The sequence below is a fragment of the Chelon labrosus genome, assembly GCF_963514085.1.
Source record: "Chelon labrosus genome assembly, chromosome: 3".
Lineage (NCBI taxonomy): Eukaryota > Metazoa > Chordata > Actinopteri > Mugiliformes > Mugilidae > Chelon > Chelon labrosus.
The window spans coordinates 25,234,385-25,253,393 of record NC_140339.1 but is presented as its reverse complement, the minus strand read 5'-3'; the positions used below and the strand labels follow the sequence as shown (position 1 = coordinate 25,253,393).

Below are 19,009 nucleotides of genomic sequence, written 5' to 3'. Positions count from 1 at the left end.
ATTCCCTTCTTTTGCACTTGTAGACTATTTCATAAAAGTTTATCAGAGCTTCTCTGTGCTGCACTGGCCTCATAGTCAGGGTCTAAACTCATGTTTGTACATTACTTACCATTCAGGTTCTCTTAGTTTAGTTTCACTGTGATCCTTGAACTGGCAACAGAATTAAAATACTTCCTCTTACATCAATGCTACTTTCATGCAAATCTCTACCCCCACATTTGCTGAAATGTAGTTCTTCAGTAGTTTGCAGCTCAGTAGTAACACAGGGAACTCATTTCTGCTTATGTATACAACTGTATCAAAGCAGAGTACACTGACAATTGTCAGCTGGTATCTGCAAGGTTTACAAAAGAGTGTGGACAAATGAAAAAGTTGTACCAGAACAACAAAAGTGTACATTATTGTTTATTTCTACAAAACAACATTTGGAATTTCTTACTTCTCATGCTGCTCACTCATTGCCTGATGCTTTGCAGTGTGCAGAAAATGAACATGAAGTTGTCTGGTATCTTACTACAGACAAATTACATGCTGCCACCTGTTTATCTGAAGATTACAGTTTACTACTGTGTGTTACAGATTCATTTTATTAAAAGAAATTTCAAAACCAGTAACATTTCTTCCATTGACAACACAATTTTGTACAATTTTAATCAATTAAACCCACTTGTCAACAACCTCTCCACTCCTTTAGGGAATGACATATTCGCAGATGTACTTTTTTAGACTGCGACACACCTCATCATACCATTTCCCCTGCGCTGCCACTGAAAGAGCAACACAGCTCTCCCTCTTCGTTCCTGTGGGCTGCTTCTTGGAGCGATCCCAGTTGAAGTAGTTGACTGGCAGGCTGTTGACATCAACATACTGGCCTTCTTTCACTATGTCTGCAACCCCAATCCAGAAGTCCTTGGATCCCGGAGCGCTCCTCTTTGCATAGTCTCTCAGTTCATTGTTTTCTGTCATGTCCCGTGGAGTTGCAAGAGTTCCTCCTTGTGCAATGCAGTCTTCATTTGCTTCATGATAATGTTTTGGTTCCTCAATTGTGAGATAACATTTCTTGTGAGCTTTGATGCCTCGGAGACAGACTGAAAATACAAAGGACTTACTTCAGCAGGGAATTTAACTGCGATGTAAAAATATGGAAGTTATAGCTATTGCAGTGTTTCCTCAATAACACATTTGTAACAATTTGGTATGCTATCGTGAACCAATCTGCAATTCATAAATACTTTGCCATTTAATTGTTGATTTGAGTGCTACTGCCCTCTACTGGCAAACTTGTTATCTCTCAGCAATGTTCAGACTCTTACATGGCAGCTCAGTGGCCTAAGTTAGTTATATATAATCATCAGATCATTTATTTTCCTTTTTAAAAACAAACAAAACAAACAAAGAAAAATCTAGTATTTGAATCTACTGTCATCTTCTCTCTTATTAATCTTGTATTCAGAGAGGGCAGTACCTGTCTGCAGCGCCTGCGCCTCCTTCAACAAGTTCACCTCCTGCCACAATTTCTCAATCTGGGTCTTCACATCACTTTCCTCTGCGGCTGCATCTCGACGAGGAGGAAAGGTAAACAGGTCAGATAAACACCACTGCGAGAAGATTATCAATGAACGGTGTGTGATATGCACAGGTACCTCCAGACTGTCGAGCCTCCTTCCTGGTGCGAGACGGACGGCTGTAGCTCACGTGGAGCAAGGAGAAGCAGAGAACGAGGAAGACGCGGAGGGCCAGCCGGGCCATGTCTGAAGCCAGTGGATCCTACCGTGTAGGACACAGTAGCACACCTTGTACTGCTGTGAGAGGAACCAAAAACTGTTGCCGCTGCTCAATATATACTGCCGCCCTGTGTGCCTTTCTGGGCTCTCTCCGTGCGTTGGCTCCAACTCAGTTTGTTTTTGTCCAAACATCAGGAGGAGGTGAGGGAGGTAAAAGGGTGGAGGGAAATAATGATGTCCTTGTGTCTGGTTATTTTTAGATAAATATTTACTTGGAACAAGCTGTGCCAAGCAGCATTCCCTTTCATTTCAGAAACAAACTGGAAATTTTTTGGCTGCCTCACTTTTACAGAATGTTCTTCATCCAGTCTCCATCGTGCGACAGTTTTGGACACGCTAAGTCACTTTCAAACAAAGTCAAAAAGTGTTAAAAAATGTTTGCGTCAACTCAGCGCTACATCTCCTAAGAATGCAGTGAAATAAAAAAAAATCATGTTCACTGAGTGGAATCAATCTATATACTGTAAACATGTTTAATTCCCTATTTCAGTGTTGAAATTGCTGTATTATAAATGTAACATATCTTGTTGATGTTTCATCCACAAATACACTGTTGTGTAATCATTAAAAATAAAGCTGCAAATAGAGTCCTGGAAGCCCAGCTCCTAGCTCACGTGCAGGCAAAGATATTTTTAGAGTGAGATGTTGCATACAGAGAGCAGGAGGGAGCTAAATAAGAAAAACCAATAGGCATATGGGTTTAATATAGCCATACGACTCTCAGAACCAGTTTTCCTATTTTAGACACATAATTTTACATTTCTAAGCTGCACATTTTATTCCCTAAGTGAAATATTGTGTAGGACAATTTATCCTAACTGAACCTGGTTATTGGTTAAAAAAAAGTGCAGAATCTGTTTCTGACAATACAGATAACCTGGGAAGATTAGGGTGAAGTTAATCATTTGTATATTTAGCAATGTAGGAGCACGTATTACGTAGCAAGTGTTAATTAAGTCACCAACATATTTCCCCTTTTCTCCTCTGAGTCATGTATTTGGTTCAGTAATCGGAAAATTCTGAATCAATTTCCTTATAACCTGAAATGCCTGAAATTTTGTTTTTGTTGTCATCCGGTGCTACGCTTACTTTTAAAGTAGAATATTTGAAGCCTCGTGCACAGACGTTGACTTTTTATTTGAGCCGCTGTGTCTTACATACGTATATAATAAATTCAAATAAGTTTTTGTTTGAATATTTTAGAAGATGACAAACTTTTTAACGCACCATGAAAAGAACTGGAAGTTATAAAATTTTTCATTTTTTTTTACGGAAAATAAATATGTTGAAGCCAAAAAAATAACCAATCAAGGAATGCTTTGCAGAAAATTTTATTCAAGTAAACAGAGCTGTACACAAAGAAAGTACACAAGAAAGTAAATGTGACGAAAATATACGACCACAGGTAAACCATCGCTTATAAGGATTTTGTGAACACACTACAATGCTTAACAACTCTTTGCACGCATTTTTTTGTCCTTTTTTTTTTTTTTTTTACAGGGCAATATGAATACACACACTCAAAAACACGCGCTCTGTCTCTCACACACTCGCAAACAAATCAGGCATTGGAATTTAGATGAGAAAGTACCTTTTTGGATGTGTGGTCTGTAAAGTTTAAATAATTCAGACAACCAGCCGATATAAAACACACAGAGTAAGCAAGGCCGAGTAGACAGTGAAAACAAGATACTATGCACTTTGTTTTCATAGATCTGTCATCTGAACAGGGGAGTGTATTTTATTAACAACTCAAAAGGGCAATAAAACAGAGCTTGTCAAACTAAAGTAATACACAGTGTTTCTCAAACCGAAATCAGCCTGCCTATAATCACCAGCTCACTGTAAAAATAATCTATCTCGGAGTCTTATGGCACTTTTGTTGTGAGGCACCAGCGAGTAAACAACTTTGGTCAGACAAGCAAAGCAGAGAATCCACAAACCTTCAGACTGGAGTTTGACCGACTACTACTTCATGGCACGGGATAAATCCAGGATTTTCATTCTTTGTTGCATTTAGGAAAAAACCTGCACGACGTAGATATGAATTTGAAGCTCATTTTTGCCCTGTTTTACTTGAGTGTTTAAAGTACTGCCAGCTTTTTGGGGCCTGACAATAAACGTTAACACTGTGTGGTGTTCACTTCAGCGGGGTAAGCTGTCCAATAACTACGTAAACAGAGCTCTGTTGGCGCCACAGATTCTCCTTCTTACAAATTATGTGATCAGGCATGTGATTTTTTTTTTTAAGTTTACACATCAATTTTCATATTTCACTTAAAAATACCTTTTTGTTTGTTCAATGTGAACGTCACACGAGGAATACATTTCAAGTATTGAACACTCCTGTAGCTCCAAGGCACTGGTGATCCCATAATATTACAAGGTATCATGCAAATATCTACACACAGACTTTTCTATGTCTCCTGGCTTGACAGACTTACTGTAACACAAGAAAGTGATTCACTGACTTGCTCAGATGCATCACAATACAAGGGTCATTTTTTGGTCACTGTGGTCAAATGAGAATTAAAACGCACTTTTCCAGTGCTGTGAAATGTTTAGACATGTTACTTGTTTGCAACTGTTTATGACATTTTAGTGCTTTGCTAAATCTCTGGTTAATCACTAATAATAAACTGATAACAGCAGGTTTCGACGCTTGACGCTAATCCAGTTAACTGTATGTAGATGCAATTAACTATAAAGTGGACACAATCCTATTCACATCGTTAGCTAGCATAACATTACTTCATAATACAGCAAATAACGTAACACTGTTCTGTGAATGGCTCTTGCACTTGTTGCCTGGGTAACAAACAATAACCTTTGCTTGACCAATCAACTGACAAACAGCAGGTAACAAACAAAAGGCGCAAACATATATTGTACATACGTACATACATTCATGCAAACATGCACACAGCACATGCATACTTACAGACATACACACTAGTGTGAGACTGTGTTCCTCTGTGGTGAATCTGTGCAGCTTCTCCAGTCTCTAGGTGTGTTGCAGTGCGTTGTTGTCGGTCTAATGGATGAAAGGCATTCGCTCCTTGCTGTCATTGTCTCCCTCTGGCTCCTCTTCTTCCTCCCCTGCTTCACTGGTCTCCGTGCTGTCGCTGGCCATCTAGTGGTGAAACAGTATTCAGCTATTATTAACTGTTCACTGGGCGTCCCATGCAGAAAACCAAGGTAACAATAAATGTGAGCTGACATCAAGTGGTGCAATAAATCTGTAAATGCACCCTCTGCTAATGGTCAGCTGCATGCAGATATGAGCATCTAAAAGTTTTTCAAGGTTTTATGTTGACATTACCGAGGAAAAAACGGCCATAAAACAAGAGGTGGTGCTGCTCCTTTATCACCCTGAATTGACCTGAAAATGTGCTGCAGACATGTCAAATATAACTCTTATATCAAATACCACACTGAAGCCAGATAATCCGCTTATGTTAACAGCAAACCGGAAAACCATTTTCACTATAGATTTAGTTTAAAATTAGCTCCACATAGGCGCATGGGGGGCATATTTAACTTCTTGGATCTTTCCGAAACTGTTTTTGTGTTATGTGTCCAGTGTCAACTGATCTTCCTCTTGATTACCCTTCCTCCTGTCAATTAATGTACCTGTACCATCATTGTAAATGAGCCACTGATATCAGTAGTGATATGAGTATGGCCGTCATATGATTAGTCAGTTATTTTCACATTTATAAGGGTGCATCAAACAACAAATACATTCATCAAAATGTTCTTCAATAAACATTTCTGAGAGCGCATTCATACTGAATTAACAACTGAATCACTACTTCACTGTACTGTGCTCTGAGTTTTGATAGAGGACCCTGAGGTGCAGAAGGCCTTGCTTTGGCAAAACACATTTGCAGTCTATCTGCAGCCATCGCAGTCCTAAACAGTGTGAGGGACATACACGTTTTGATCCCGCTCTGTTTGTGTCTTCTGCTGTGTGGCATTTTATTGTGTTCTTATGTCTAAACCTACTTACCTGGATAACTAAATAACTAACTAACCTGCCTTTGATCAATTTATGTTTGTATGTTAGCGTGCTCTCTGAAAACTAAGATGACTGGTTATGAATAAAGTCTTCAAAAAGGCTCTTACCAGAGGGGTGGGGGTCTTCTCCACATCCAAAATGAGTTTTCCTATGTTTCCTCTGTCATGAATTCTCTGCATGGCCTCTTTTACCTGAGAACAAAACGTGACATTAATTCATTTTCAACAAGCTGAACACCTCTTATTTTCAGCTTACAAATATGGCCCATATGAATGTTGTTACTTAGAAATAAAACCCAAATGAAATCATAGAACATAATTTGTAAATTGCAAGATGTTTTTGTTGAGCAATTTTAATTGAACATAAAAGTAAATGTGCTTGTCTGTGAATTAAACGTGAGAAGGGCTGTAACAACTCTTGTGGTAAAACTACATACTGCTATAGGTTTACTCCAAATTGTTTAATAGAAAAAAAATAGTTTCTTTTTCACTTCTTCTGAAATGGTGAGTGGCACAGCCTCAAGAGCCTGCAGTAACACTGAAAATATCAAAACACCCCCTGAAACAAACCTCTTCATCTTGTCGACTGAATCCACACAAAAACCCGTTTTCCAACAATTTCCTCGTCATTACAGACGCTTACTCAGAACAGCTATTACTCTGTGAGAAACGTTAATAGGCTTAATGTTGACTAAATGGTGCTGACTCACTCTGCCGGGCCATGTTTGACATCACACAGAGCACCTCGGTGCCTGCAGTAATGATGCAAGAAGGTTTATATTAAGCACACGAGTGCACTGCGTCACAGAAATTTCAGCTGGGAAACTATAGGCTGTAGTGTACATGACCAACTGACAGAGCAGAGTGGACATGAGCATAAATAAGTGATGTGAATAATAAACACTGCTGCAGCTTTACTAGAAGACACTTTATAGCAAGTCACACAATCCTGTAAACCAAATTGTTTTCATATTTTAATATCCTCCTTTATTTTTCATTAGCTATATAGTAGTATAGTGACTGCAGTAAGGATGATTTCTGCATATTTAAATGTCACTGTGGACACAAACCTCTGCAAACTACACACAGCATTAGGGTTATCCAACATAATCCCACTTCTTGTTAACTCCCATCTCCTAATCTCTACACTCCCATCTGATAACAGATTTAGGCTGTGAGACAGTTCTTTGTTTATAAGAGCTACACTGAAAATTACGGTCTGCCATCAGGTAGTCTGTGACAACACATTCAACAAACCTCAACACAGCTACAGCTTTGTGAACATGTCAGTATGTCAGAATCTAATAAGGCTCTGTGATCTTACCAGTAACCTGTCATTTTACCAATGACCTGCTATGTGTGTGCCATATACGTTTAACAAGGTGGTGGTAGCAGAATGAGAGAAGCAGGACAACTGTTTTCACTTAGGTGATCAAAGTGGAGTTGCACGGTTTGCATTTGCATGAAAATAATGCATACCCAAAAACATGTTCAGTATATACTCACTGCATTTGGCAGCTTCAAACAGCATGTTTCAGTTTCACATATTTTAAAAAACACACTTTATAACTAATGATGGCAACCGTCAAACAAAGACATGAGTTTTTACCTCAAGTTACTCGTGTTTTTTATGAAGTTAATGAATAGTCACCCTTCACAACAATAGACCGTGTTTTACGTGGCTCTGCATCGCCATCTAGTTGCCACGAGCTTAAAAAAAGTAAGTTTGTTGAAGGCTGCAACACTTTTTCTAAGAACAAATGTGCAATTACTGTTATTTTGGTTTTACTGTCAAACAAAACATCTTTGTATACAACAACAGTACACAACAGTGCTACTAATTAAAGATGACTTATTGAGAAAAATTTACAAACCAAACAAAATTACTCAGGATGCCATATCTTGCAAATACAAGTGAATATGTGGCTCTTTGTGTGGACGCCATTGTGTCACAAGCATTCAATTGTTAAAAGAAATAGTGGAAATGAAGCCAAGAGCCAAATTAGGTCAGAAACTCGTCCAGCACTTTGCTGATTGGTGGAAAACTTTTCAGAAGAGAGGGGATAAATTCCACTAGGACTCTGTCTACAACGATCAGTAATCACAGTGAAATATTAATCTAGGATCTGCAGGCTTTTTGTTCTTTTGTATCCTAAATAGCATTCACAGAGACAACTTCATATTTTATTAACTGAAACCACCAGTTGTCAGAAATCCTCTCATTATTCTGTACCAGCCATGCATATTTTCCAGCTTTCATTAGAGAAATGTTGCCATGGTCAACGTGTAAACTAACACCCTATAAATTCTCCTTCCAGGCATATAAACAAGCGAGGCATGCTGTGCCCCTGACACTGCATCCCACGCCATCCTCCCCTCTAATGAGATTCTTCATGGGCAGTGGTTCCAGTGAATGGCCTGAGCAATCTGCCAAAGTTTAATAACAGTAAATAGGACGTTTCCCATGAGAAATGAAAATCTGAAGGCAGCAGTCATTTCACCAACACATCTCTCTCTCTCTGACAAAGTTCAGAATTACTTATAGTCATCTTCTTGTTAAGAACTGCATTACTTGCACTGCCTCTGCTTTCATGTAAAATTCCTGAAGAATGTTTGGGTGTGAAACAAGGACCATGGATAAAACCTTCAGCTTCTTGTACTATATTCAGTCAGTGGAATTTGTATTACAATAAAATGGCACAGTTTGAAGTCCCTGCATACTGTTAATCTGGCCAATTGCACCTCTGCTTGGTTTGAAGTCCAGAATTATGCAAGGCCACTTAACATCATGAATTACTAATTATACAAATAGGAGGAAAAACCTCTGTGGGTGAACGATGGATGAGTGGAGTCTTTAAAACGGTACTGACTGACACTTTTTTTTACTGACACGTTATTAATTATCTGATTGAAATTAAGAGAGTGGTGAAAATGTAGGCAACAAGACTTAACAAAAGACATGCAGGACAGGTTGATGCTTCCAGTCTCTACTGTAGCTCATGCAGGTACACGTAGGTAAACAAGAGGCAAATGAACAGATTGATCTTTTTCACAGAAGATTATTTGACTGGTCACAATGGAGAGAGCAACGGTTTATCAATACTGACTTCCATTAAGTGTGAGTAAGCCATGAGAGTGAACCAGCAAAAGGACGACTGCAGTCATCATTAACAACCCTGTGCTTTCCCTATTGTGACAGGTCAAGATGTGCGCTGTGAGAAAGAAGGTCTTTCTGTCCACGTGTGCGCTCCCTCTTGATCGTCAACATGTACCTGCGGGGCGCTAGAGTAGACAGACACAAATGAACTCAGCATGGATCAAACACACACTGATTAAACCTGCATCATATAAAATGTGCGTCTACTGCCTGAAAGTCACATTACAGTTAGCGAGTTCACATAGGGTCCTGGTGAAAAAAACAAAAACAAAGCAAAAAGAAGAAACCAAGAAGAATATTGATATGCTGAATACAATCTTGCCCTGACTGACTCATAATGTTGGGGTTTCACAGATTCTTAAAACTAATGAGATTTTATTTCAGGGAAAACAAAACAAATGGTGTATCTAAACATCCCTTGTTATTTTGTGGAGGCAAACTTTCCAGTTCTGTGGCTACATTTATCAGTGAGTGGTGTAAAGCCTGTACAGTGTAATGCAGTTACATTATGTGTACATTAAATCCTCTGCAGTGGCTTATAAACGGATCCAAGTCCAAAACATGAAATATTATGTTGAGAATAGGTGTGCATTCAACTATATTATGAAAATGACAAAACTAGAGTGATGCGAGTGATGTATGGCCTGCTGCCTCGTGGGTGGGAAATAATTGTGGTAGAGGAAGAAGCAACCTGCCCACCATCTGTGGAAGAATGTTCCAGCTGACGATGTCTCACCGAAAGCAGCAGCGACAAACAACCGATTTTAAGATGACCAGGATTTTTGCATAAAATCATCTTACGTCCAAGAAACAAAGCTAAGACAAAGGCGGTGGGAGTTTTCTTGAAGACCTTTCATCACTTCTTCAGTTGTAAGCGGCTGTGGTGGAGTAGATTTTTATTAGGAACATTTGTGGGTGGTGGCCACTTGAAACTCACATGCCTACGATCTGTTTACTACACAATACTCCCCATGCAATTAGAGGGTGTTGTTCATATTAACATAAGAGTCACAATTTGAATCTGGAGTTTCCATTAATAGGTCCTTATCGTATACCATTCACTGGGGAAAAGCGGAACACCACCAGGTTAATCTAAACAACACTCTCTAATTATGTATAAGTGACAAAACGCCTTCAAGGAAACACATCAGGTCCAGTTGCCCTTATTTTAGCTTTGCTTTTTGATATACCATGATCTGGATGAATCTTCACAGACATAATTTTAAATCTGTCCTGGCATCTCTGCACTTTGTGGTCACTCTTACCTCCTCCAGCGCCCACAAGGAATCCACGACTGGTTTGATCTTCTTTTCTTCATAGAGACCCAACAGTTTATCCATCACTGATTTCACAAGACTACATCTTCCCTGTTTGAAGAGAAGGCCGAGGAGCGAGAATCCAGCTATGACTTTGTTCTCCTCGTATAGTTTAATAGGGTTGACCTTCTCCACCTGCCACCACTGTTGAGAGAACAAACCAGAGTGACTCATCTGTGTCTTTTATTTGCCATGAAATGTCATTCATTGCATAGCTACGATGGTAGCGATAGGTTTGTTTAATTCAAATATTGATGACAGACTGCATCGCTGACTCACAGATTTTGCAAAGCTGAAGAAACTCTTTGTTTCCCCAGTTACCATGTTTGACGCGCCTGAAAAAACAAAAATAAAAGGATTGCTGGACAGAAGTGACTAGTTAATAACAAGCAGCCATGAAGCATGAAGGGCAAGCTGGTGGTGGGGGTCAGTTGGCACCTTTAGACCTTTAGATCTGTGTAAGCATGCCTCTGCATATATTCAGTGTAACTACAGATAATGAATTAATCTCCCTCTAATGCAGTAACTTCATTCATAAGGCTGGATAGGAACTAATGTAATTAACATTATCAGAAAAGAGTGGCAGCTCTGAAGGACAATATGTTTCATTTGCAGGCTCTGGACTATGTCGAAATTCAAATGAGTCCCCCAGACCAGTTGCCAGCACATTGAACACATACAATAGATGTATTTGAAAAAAAATAAATGAAACTGTAGCCTGGAAGACAGTTATCTTAGCTGAGGATAAAGACTGGAGACAGCTAGTTGGCTATGTCCAAAGGTAACAATGCACCAGTGCAAATTTAGTTATTAACACATAGGAAGAACTAAACTGAAAAGCAAGTGTTCCAGAGACACACAGTAAATGTGTTGTGCCCCTACCATAGAGGATGTAAGTTCCCAGCGGCTTCAGCAGACTCAGGCCTTTCCCTGTGTTCTCCCCACACAGACAGTCGAGCACGATGTCTACTCCCTCTGGAGAAATCCTAAAGCATCAAGGACAAAGAAAAAGTGAAATCCACTGAAAAAAGGTATGGACTGCACATTGAAGGGTCGACTAAGAAATACATTCATTAGTGATTAAGGAGTCTTCCCTAGATAATTGTTTTGTGGAGGCAGTACCAAAGCCACATTTAGTTTACCTGTTTTTACTTTATAAATGACTCATACAGTTACTTTGAGTTAGCCATGCATTCATTGGTCAATTGAGAAAATTATTTTGTAATAATATTTTGTCAGTTTTAAGCTTAAAATTAAAACAAGACAAAATAAAACCAACAAAACAAATTCCCCATCCAGAACCTTTTAATGGACACACAAACTGAACTTTTAGTTTAAGGAAATGAGGCTATTACTTTTCTTCAAACTACTGATATTAACTGGCCAAAATATTAAATTAAACAGCAGACAGAACTATGATAAAAAAAATAAAAATAAATAGTTGCAGGCTGAAAATAGCTGCAGATTAATCTTCCGCCCATCCAGTAATTACAAAACAGACTAATTGTTTCAGCTCTACTGAATGTGCAGAAAGGTCTACAAAATAAAAAAGGCTGAAATAAAGAATAATTAGAGGCTAACCATTGCAGTGATATGGCTGTATAACCCTGTTTATAACTGAATGTGAAAGTGCAAATCATATTGCATGACTACATGCATTCATTGTGAGTATATTCACACTCAGCAGCTTCTGCTTCACAAGAAATGAACCTCTGATTTTCTTGAGTGTAACTCTGAGAAAACGTTGCTGTGTACTACCCACGTTTAGTTTTTTTAGTCTGCCTCCAGATTTCTTCTACAGAGATTATTGATGTTCTGCTGTGCCCCCATGACTCCTCAGCAGCAACATATTTAATATCTTGTTGTCTCGTCAAACAGAAAATCCATCAGACGAAAATGAGACTCATTAAAGGAGCAGATATAAAAGAATGTAAGGCATGCTATTATCAAGTGGACCATAAGTCTTTACTTTCTGCCTTGTGGCCCTGAACACCTGCTTGGCTGAACTGCTTGGTGGTCTTGTGATTCCCATGGTTTTTGCCTTTTGTAAAAAGACTAATTTAATTGCACTTTGTACTTGATCCTAGGAAGAATGTGTGAGCCAGAGAGATGAAAGGCCCATTAATCCACTACCACTGCTGATATGTAGACAGAAAGCATGAAACATCAGTTGCTAATGAAGCTATTTGATTGTCTGTGAATTATAATCTGACAAATACTGCACGCTTCATACATGAGTTGTCCGTGCACACTGGTTATAATTAAAGCCACAAATGATCAATTACTTAAGCTCTGTGAAGCCGAGGAGACTGTGCAAAATGTTTGTAACATCTCCTGATAAAAACTTTACAGCTCAACTGTAGTAAACCTGCATCAAATCTCACGTGATCTTTGCCACAAACGGTTTCTTTGTAGCACATACCGAATGACAGCGTGCTGTGTTGTCAGTGAAATGATTAGGGTATCTCCGCTCGGCCCTAATTAGTTCAGTTGTTCCACATTGCCGGTGTAGATCTCCACCCTACACAGTGTTGCTCTCTAAGCCGAGCTGTGTGTTGCCATGGGGACCACTGCCACGCAAGACCAAATAGGCAGCCCAGAACATCTGCATCCTCGAACAGCCCTCTACCCTCAGCAAAGTCCACGTTATCACATTAGTTTAGGCGTGGAACAGGCTACAGCGGAACGACTTGATGATGCGTTCAGGTCCAATCTTATTAAACAAATGGATACACCACTCGGGACTAAATATGGACTCAGATTAGTGCTTACTTTTTGACTTCTTGTATGTAGTCAACGTTTCTGTCAAAGAGGTGAGTCACAGAGTCTCTAATAGCAGCATGTTTGAAACATGAGGCGATCCCAAACACAGTGACATTAGGTAGAGTGGAGCACAGCTGAGCCACAGCTTGACCCTGAAAGTAACAAACAGTTACAAAATTTACCAGCATCTGAGACCTCAGATGAAAACTCTCTTACTTTCAATATAATTATGCTTTTTAGGTACTTAAATTTAGTTACAACAACACTATTAACTGTTTAGAATAAGTATTTTTGTCATTGCAAAACCTTAATTACTAAAAAGGATATCCAAGAAGAACAGAAATTATTTGAAATCTACTCATTTGCACTGTGACATAAACTGTATTTATTAGGAAATAACAGGGAACAAACAACCTGTTCCTTCTGAAGACATATATCCAACAGTTATAATGAAAGTTTGTTTGAAGTTGTATTTAAAAAAAAAATAAAAAATGACTTACTACACCACCTCCTGCTGAGTGGACCAACACTGACATCCCCTCCCGCAGATTGGCCACCTCAAAGAGCATCATATAGGCAGCCACAAAGTTCAGAGAGAATGCTGCTGCCTCAGCGAACGTCATTTCATCTGGCATCTTGTACACAAAATCCACGGGCGTGCAAACCACCTCTGCCCAGGCATTGTAATTCACAAAAGCCATAACTCTGTCGCCTATCTGAAAGAAACATGTGAGGGTATACGATAACAAGAACTCATGGGGCAAAAGGGAGTTTGTTATTGGCACGTGTTAGAATCTGCATCACCTTTAGCTTTATTGATTATGCTGTTCTGGTGGCATTTATCCATACATCACCTCACTGACAATCTGTTACTAACCTCAAATCCCTTTGTGTTTTCACCCACTGACTCCACTATTCCAGAGCATTCAAATCCAGGGACAAGGGGGGGCTTTGGAGGATTATCAATAGTCCCCTGGCGTACCATCAGATCCAGGAAATTCAAGCCACTGCAACCGAGAATAATTATCGTTTGTTGACATAAAATCCATCTGATTCAATACCACTGACAGCTTTTACTGTCATATATTTAGTGTGAAGTGTTAAGAGATTTAAGGCTTACCCAGCACTGTTTATATTATGATTATCAGCAGTGAGTCACAGGCTATCTTTCTGTGGATGCAAGGCCAGATTCAAGAAATAATCTCCACTAAATAAAAATCACTTTAATTTGAGTTTGCCAACAATGGCCTTGGCTCTGCTGCAGTCTGGAATCAAACGGAATTAATTAAATAAATGAATTTGGTAGAGAAATGCTGAGATCAGGTTTGCTTGTTGTCTTCAGCCAACCAACCTCCTGCACTAGAAAAGACCTGTGGCTTCACAGCTTCGATAATCTCAAAAGGATGTGCTAGTAGTCGGTGGTATCACTTGTCAAAAATACAGAGTAACGTCTGAGTAATAATCCGGATCACATCGCAGTAAATAAGCAGGTATAACATGTATTATGGACTGTCCTCATATTTACCATGCTTTGACGCGGATCTTCACTTCACCATCCTGTGGCTCGGGCATTGCCTTCTTGGTTACCCTGAGTTTGTTGAGACCTCCAAAACCTGCCAGAATCACCGCCCGCATTTCTTTAGCATTGTCGGACGGCTCCACGTTTTCCGCTTCTTTCACCACGTTCTTGTCTATCATGAACTCGGTTTCCTCTGCCATATCTGCTCCTTCCTTAGCCATGTCGGAGACCAGCTGCCTCTCCGCTCTTTCTCGAGTGTGATGTGGCGGGCAGGCTGCACGCAGACAGGCGCTGTGAGGATCCACCACAGTGGAGCCTGAAATCTCACCGCCCGCAGTTTTTTTTCAGCCATGCACAAATCCTAGACCCTAAAGTCCTAAATAAATAAATAAAATAAAAAATATCCTCAGCATTTAAGTCACAGAAACGATGATTATACAAAAGTTTTCCATTTCAATAAACAGGAAAATATTATCATTGTGTTATCCCTGCTCACAACGGTGTATAACGTGCACCATCTGGTGGCGAAGTCAGTGAAAAACATGTTAATTATTAAAACTGATTAAAGACTGATATCGATTTCCATGAATCTAAAACTGAGAAAAGTATTGCAATTCATATCCTACAACAAGTGTTATACCTTCACCTTCATTGGACGTTGTATATGAATAGAACCCCTTGGCTTATTATTATTACGAGAAAGCAATTCTTAACTGCTCGGGTGTGATACTGTGCAGGACATAGTTTAGGCATTCTGTATACAAGGATATATACACTATGATGAATTTACATATGAAGTATTTCGAAAAAGTATAGGTATACGTCCAAAGTAACAGGCGTACGTCCAAGAAACAGGAAGTGCAATGTCGCCATACAGTCAATGGTTGCCATGGATAGACCTAGTTACACTGTGAATTGCAAAAAATGTACGTCACCCTCATTTCTCATGTCCCAAGAGCCATGTTGCTACATTTGATGAAATCTTTTAGAAAAGTCTAGAAAAAGCCAGTACCAAACAACAAGTACTCCAGAGCCTTGCAGATTTTGGCCTACCACATCAGCATTGCAGCCAAAGTACTTAGACTGGCAGAACAGGAGGCAATGGGAAGCTCTCAGTGTCTGAAAGTAACTTTCATAAAATGATTTAACCTGTACAACGTGTCACACATATCGAAGGCTGTGAGACCACACTAAGCTGCAAAGAGTAAGTGCTAAATTGTTTATTTCCTGTGTGTGACGGCCTGAACAATGGATGGAGCTTTTGTCTTTACTGTCAACATTACAGACTTCGGACATATTTAGCATTCACATATGGGACATAAATAAAAAGGCTTGAGTACCCCATAGGTCCTCGAGCCTCTACAGTCTTTTTTTTTTTTTTTTTTTTATTGATTCCACATATCAATATTCAGCATTTTACATATACAATTTTTCAACAGTATAAAACATTCCTATACTTCTCCACCAGGGAGCAGATACAAGGATAAACACATAATCTCAAAGAGAGTTACCGTATAGTAAGTTTGAAAATAAAAAATAAAAAAAAAACATACAACAAAAACCACTTTTTCACTCCTGTCCTTATTTTCACATCTCTCTTACATCGTCCCTTTACTCCTGGTGGAGGGTAAACATAATAAACATATGAACAACAATTAACAAATTCGTAGCCTGAACCAAGGGGATCAGTAATCTGCCATACAGTGTCCTTACTGCACAAAGTCTGCTCTCAATGGAGACACAAAATTAACCCAGTTTTCCCAGTAATTTTTAAATATCTCTGTTTTTAGTCTAGTTGAGAAAGTCAGCTTCTCCATTCTATAAATATTAAGCATTACCTCTACCCAGTCCTCAATTTTTGGTGCAACAGTTTTTAGCCAATTTCTGGTGATGGCTTTTTTAGCTGCCACCAGAGCCTCTACAGTCTTAATGCTATATTTTAACTGTCCGTGCTGTTGAGATGGGGTTGCCCACAGTAGCCTCAAAAACAGCTGCAAGTTTTTTGTGGGCCAGCCCACAGTGGGTTGCCCTACGAAAACCCACGAGGGCTAAACTGCTACGGGCCCCACACGGGCAAACCCACAGGAGGCCCGTATGGGAATAATGTGGGTTTGCCCTGCCCACACCACCCCACAGTGAACCAACATTTGCCATGGTTTGCCCACACAGGCCTGTTGCTGGAATGAGTGGCACAAGTGGAATTTCATAAAAATAATATACCTAACATGCCTTACAGTAAGTACGGTTTATTTATAAACTTAAAGCATATTTTTTGAAATCACCAAGCATACTCAATCAACTAAAGCAGTGTGTTTTTATTGCAGCTGGGGACGTCAATACATAGGTAGCATGAACACAAGGTCTGTGTACAATCCAATGTTAATAATCAATTTCCATCACCTTTCATAGCTTGCAACACATAAACTGTGTACACAATGTCACTGCAAACTAATGATTCATAAACAGATATTTTTTTTAAAACCTAATTTAAAGTAAAGGTTTGTAGCTGTTCTATTTCATGGATTGCTTATTATTATCACGCTAGCATCGCTATCGAACCTGAGAAGATCCCTGACTGGGAAGAAACACGACTTGACATTTTACCAACATTTAAGCAAGTCATTTTGTGCGTATTATAGCCTTCACTGGTTATATATATATAGTCTCTCAGAGTAGAACATATATCACTAGCTTAAAAAAAAGAGAAGTGTAATCTTACATGTATTACACATTTCACAGGGACTGCGAGAGATAATTTCCCTCTGCATTTCTGCCACTGACACATTAACAATTATCGCAGTGTTAATTTCCGACTCAATACCCTCTTTACAGCTGTACATTCATAAGATATAGGGTGAACAAAGAAAAAGGTTGCGGGTCAACAGTGGACAGACTTTCATTGTTTCGGGACTTCTGTGAATATTCGCAGTCCATGCATTCCTTGAATCTCATCCTTAAGTGCCTGTGGAGGACAAAACAGAACAACTAGTGAATTTTAATTAAATTAGTACAAATACAATTATATAAATCTCGCAAGAATCGGTTTACAGACTATTAATACACTGACCAAACAAAAGAAAGAGGGGAATTAACACATTGTCTTAGATTATCCATTATTTTTACACTTCTACAGGTAATACATGGCAATGGACACTTACCTGATTGACTAATTGGTGTTGCTGAACTGTCCTTATTCCTTTGAACTCACTAGATTCTATATGGATCTCATACATGGCCCCACAGCCACCTAAACACAGCACAGAATCACATATGTCCATTCAAAAGCACGTGATGTGACAGTCTATTTCAAAATGAGTATTTCGTCTATTTTAGTCATCAATAATAATATACACGTACTACCACTTTACAAGTACACTAAAGTGAAAAACACTGACTATGGTGTGGCGTCACCCCAGATAACGTTATAAGTGCATAGAATATATGAAGTCACGTTATCTTCGCCTACCTGATATATCTACCACTTTGAGTGACGAAGCTAACGGAAACTTCTCCTTCAGTATCGTTACGATGCGGACCTCTCCGTCTGTTTGCGTGGACAGACATCTGTGCACTTGGCCAGAAACAACAACCTGAGGAGACGAATGATATAGAGACGAGCAGCTCTGATGGTGAGATGTGTCAAGTTTAACGAACTTTTGTTACCGTTAAGCTAGGAAGAAATTCAGCAGAAGCGACGCTTAAAAGTGTGCTCACTTGATTACTGCGAAGAACCCGGAGAGCGGAGACCATAGTGCCGGTCAGGCTTCGTTTACAAGCCAACATCGTGAAAACGGAATGCCAGTTTAACCATGGGACGTTTATAAAATTCACACCGGTCGCTCAAGAAGTCATGTCCTCGGACATCCGTCCCTCGAATATGACGTCAAACATCCGGGTCTCGCCGCGGGTCGTTCTGTAATCATAATGGTCCAACCGCCATAAGACATATAAAACATTAAAAATAATCATCTCTAGGGAAAATGTAATCAGTGAAGGATCCTTTTGTTTTGTCATTTGTTAATGGTGGTCATAATATGCGTGCTATTCTGTTTCATATAACATTAGTAATTCTATTTGACCTATTAAACAATGGCAAGAGTCATGCTTAAAAGTGTACAATTTTCAGACTTGATACCCTGCACTGGAGATTAAAGAACAGTATTTAATTTAATTACTAATATAAATGATAATTAAGTATGGCATGTGTAAATGACTGTGCACTGACTGCCAATGATGTTAAAAATGTGAAGGGTAAAAACTGTTAGTCAAAACATGCAAATCGTTCCACAAGTATCATTCTAAAACTCAAAAATTCAGCAAATAATTTTTAAAACAGTTTCAATAAAATTAATGTTGTATGATTCAGTGTTTTCACTCTAATTTATAGTTTTGCTTAGGAGTAGCAAAATATATTTTTTTCCTGATTTTACTCTGTGGTGGTGATGTGTAC

At 39.1% G+C, this 19,009-nt stretch overlaps 3 protein-coding genes across 3 annotated transcripts; all 3 read right to left on the bottom strand.

The window, feature by feature from the left end:
* Positions 1 to 539: 539 nt before the first annotated feature.
* Positions 540 to 1,847, bottom strand: clec3a (C-type lectin domain family 3, member A). Its single transcript, XM_084540726.1, has 3 exons — positions 1,644 to 1,847; positions 1,466 to 1,552; positions 540 to 1,088 (listed from the first exon to the last, which is right to left on the bottom strand). Exons 1-3 carry the CDS (start codon positions 1,747 to 1,749, stop codon positions 691 to 693), a joined length of 591 nt encoding a protein of 196 aa, XP_084396852.1. The 5' UTR covers positions 1,750 to 1,847; the 3' UTR covers positions 540 to 690.
* A 1,462-nt stretch (positions 1,848 to 3,309) lies between these two features.
* On the bottom strand, positions 3,310 to 14,851 carry vat1l (vesicle amine transport 1-like). Its single transcript, XM_084574997.1, has 9 exons — positions 14,566 to 14,851; positions 13,914 to 14,047; positions 13,541 to 13,752; positions 13,050 to 13,192; positions 11,160 to 11,263; positions 10,557 to 10,612; positions 10,227 to 10,421; positions 5,913 to 5,996; positions 3,310 to 4,917 (listed from the first exon to the last, which is right to left on the bottom strand). Exons 1-9 carry the CDS (start codon positions 14,778 to 14,780, stop codon positions 4,819 to 4,821), a joined length of 1,242 nt encoding a protein of 413 aa, XP_084431123.1. The 5' UTR covers positions 14,781 to 14,851; the 3' UTR covers positions 3,310 to 4,818.
* A 1,309-nt stretch (positions 14,852 to 16,160) lies between these two features.
* Positions 16,161 to 18,517, bottom strand: bola3 (bolA family member 3). The gene is made up of 4 exons (XM_084574544.1): positions 18,274 to 18,517; positions 18,026 to 18,149; positions 17,718 to 17,806; positions 16,161 to 17,521 (listed from the first exon to the last, which is right to left on the bottom strand). The coding sequence occupies exons 1-4, from the start codon at positions 18,340 to 18,342 to the stop codon at positions 17,456 to 17,458; spliced, it is 348 nt and encodes a 115-aa protein (XP_084430670.1). The 5' UTR covers positions 18,343 to 18,517; the 3' UTR covers positions 16,161 to 17,455.
* Positions 18,518 to 19,009: the final 492 nt, after the last annotated feature.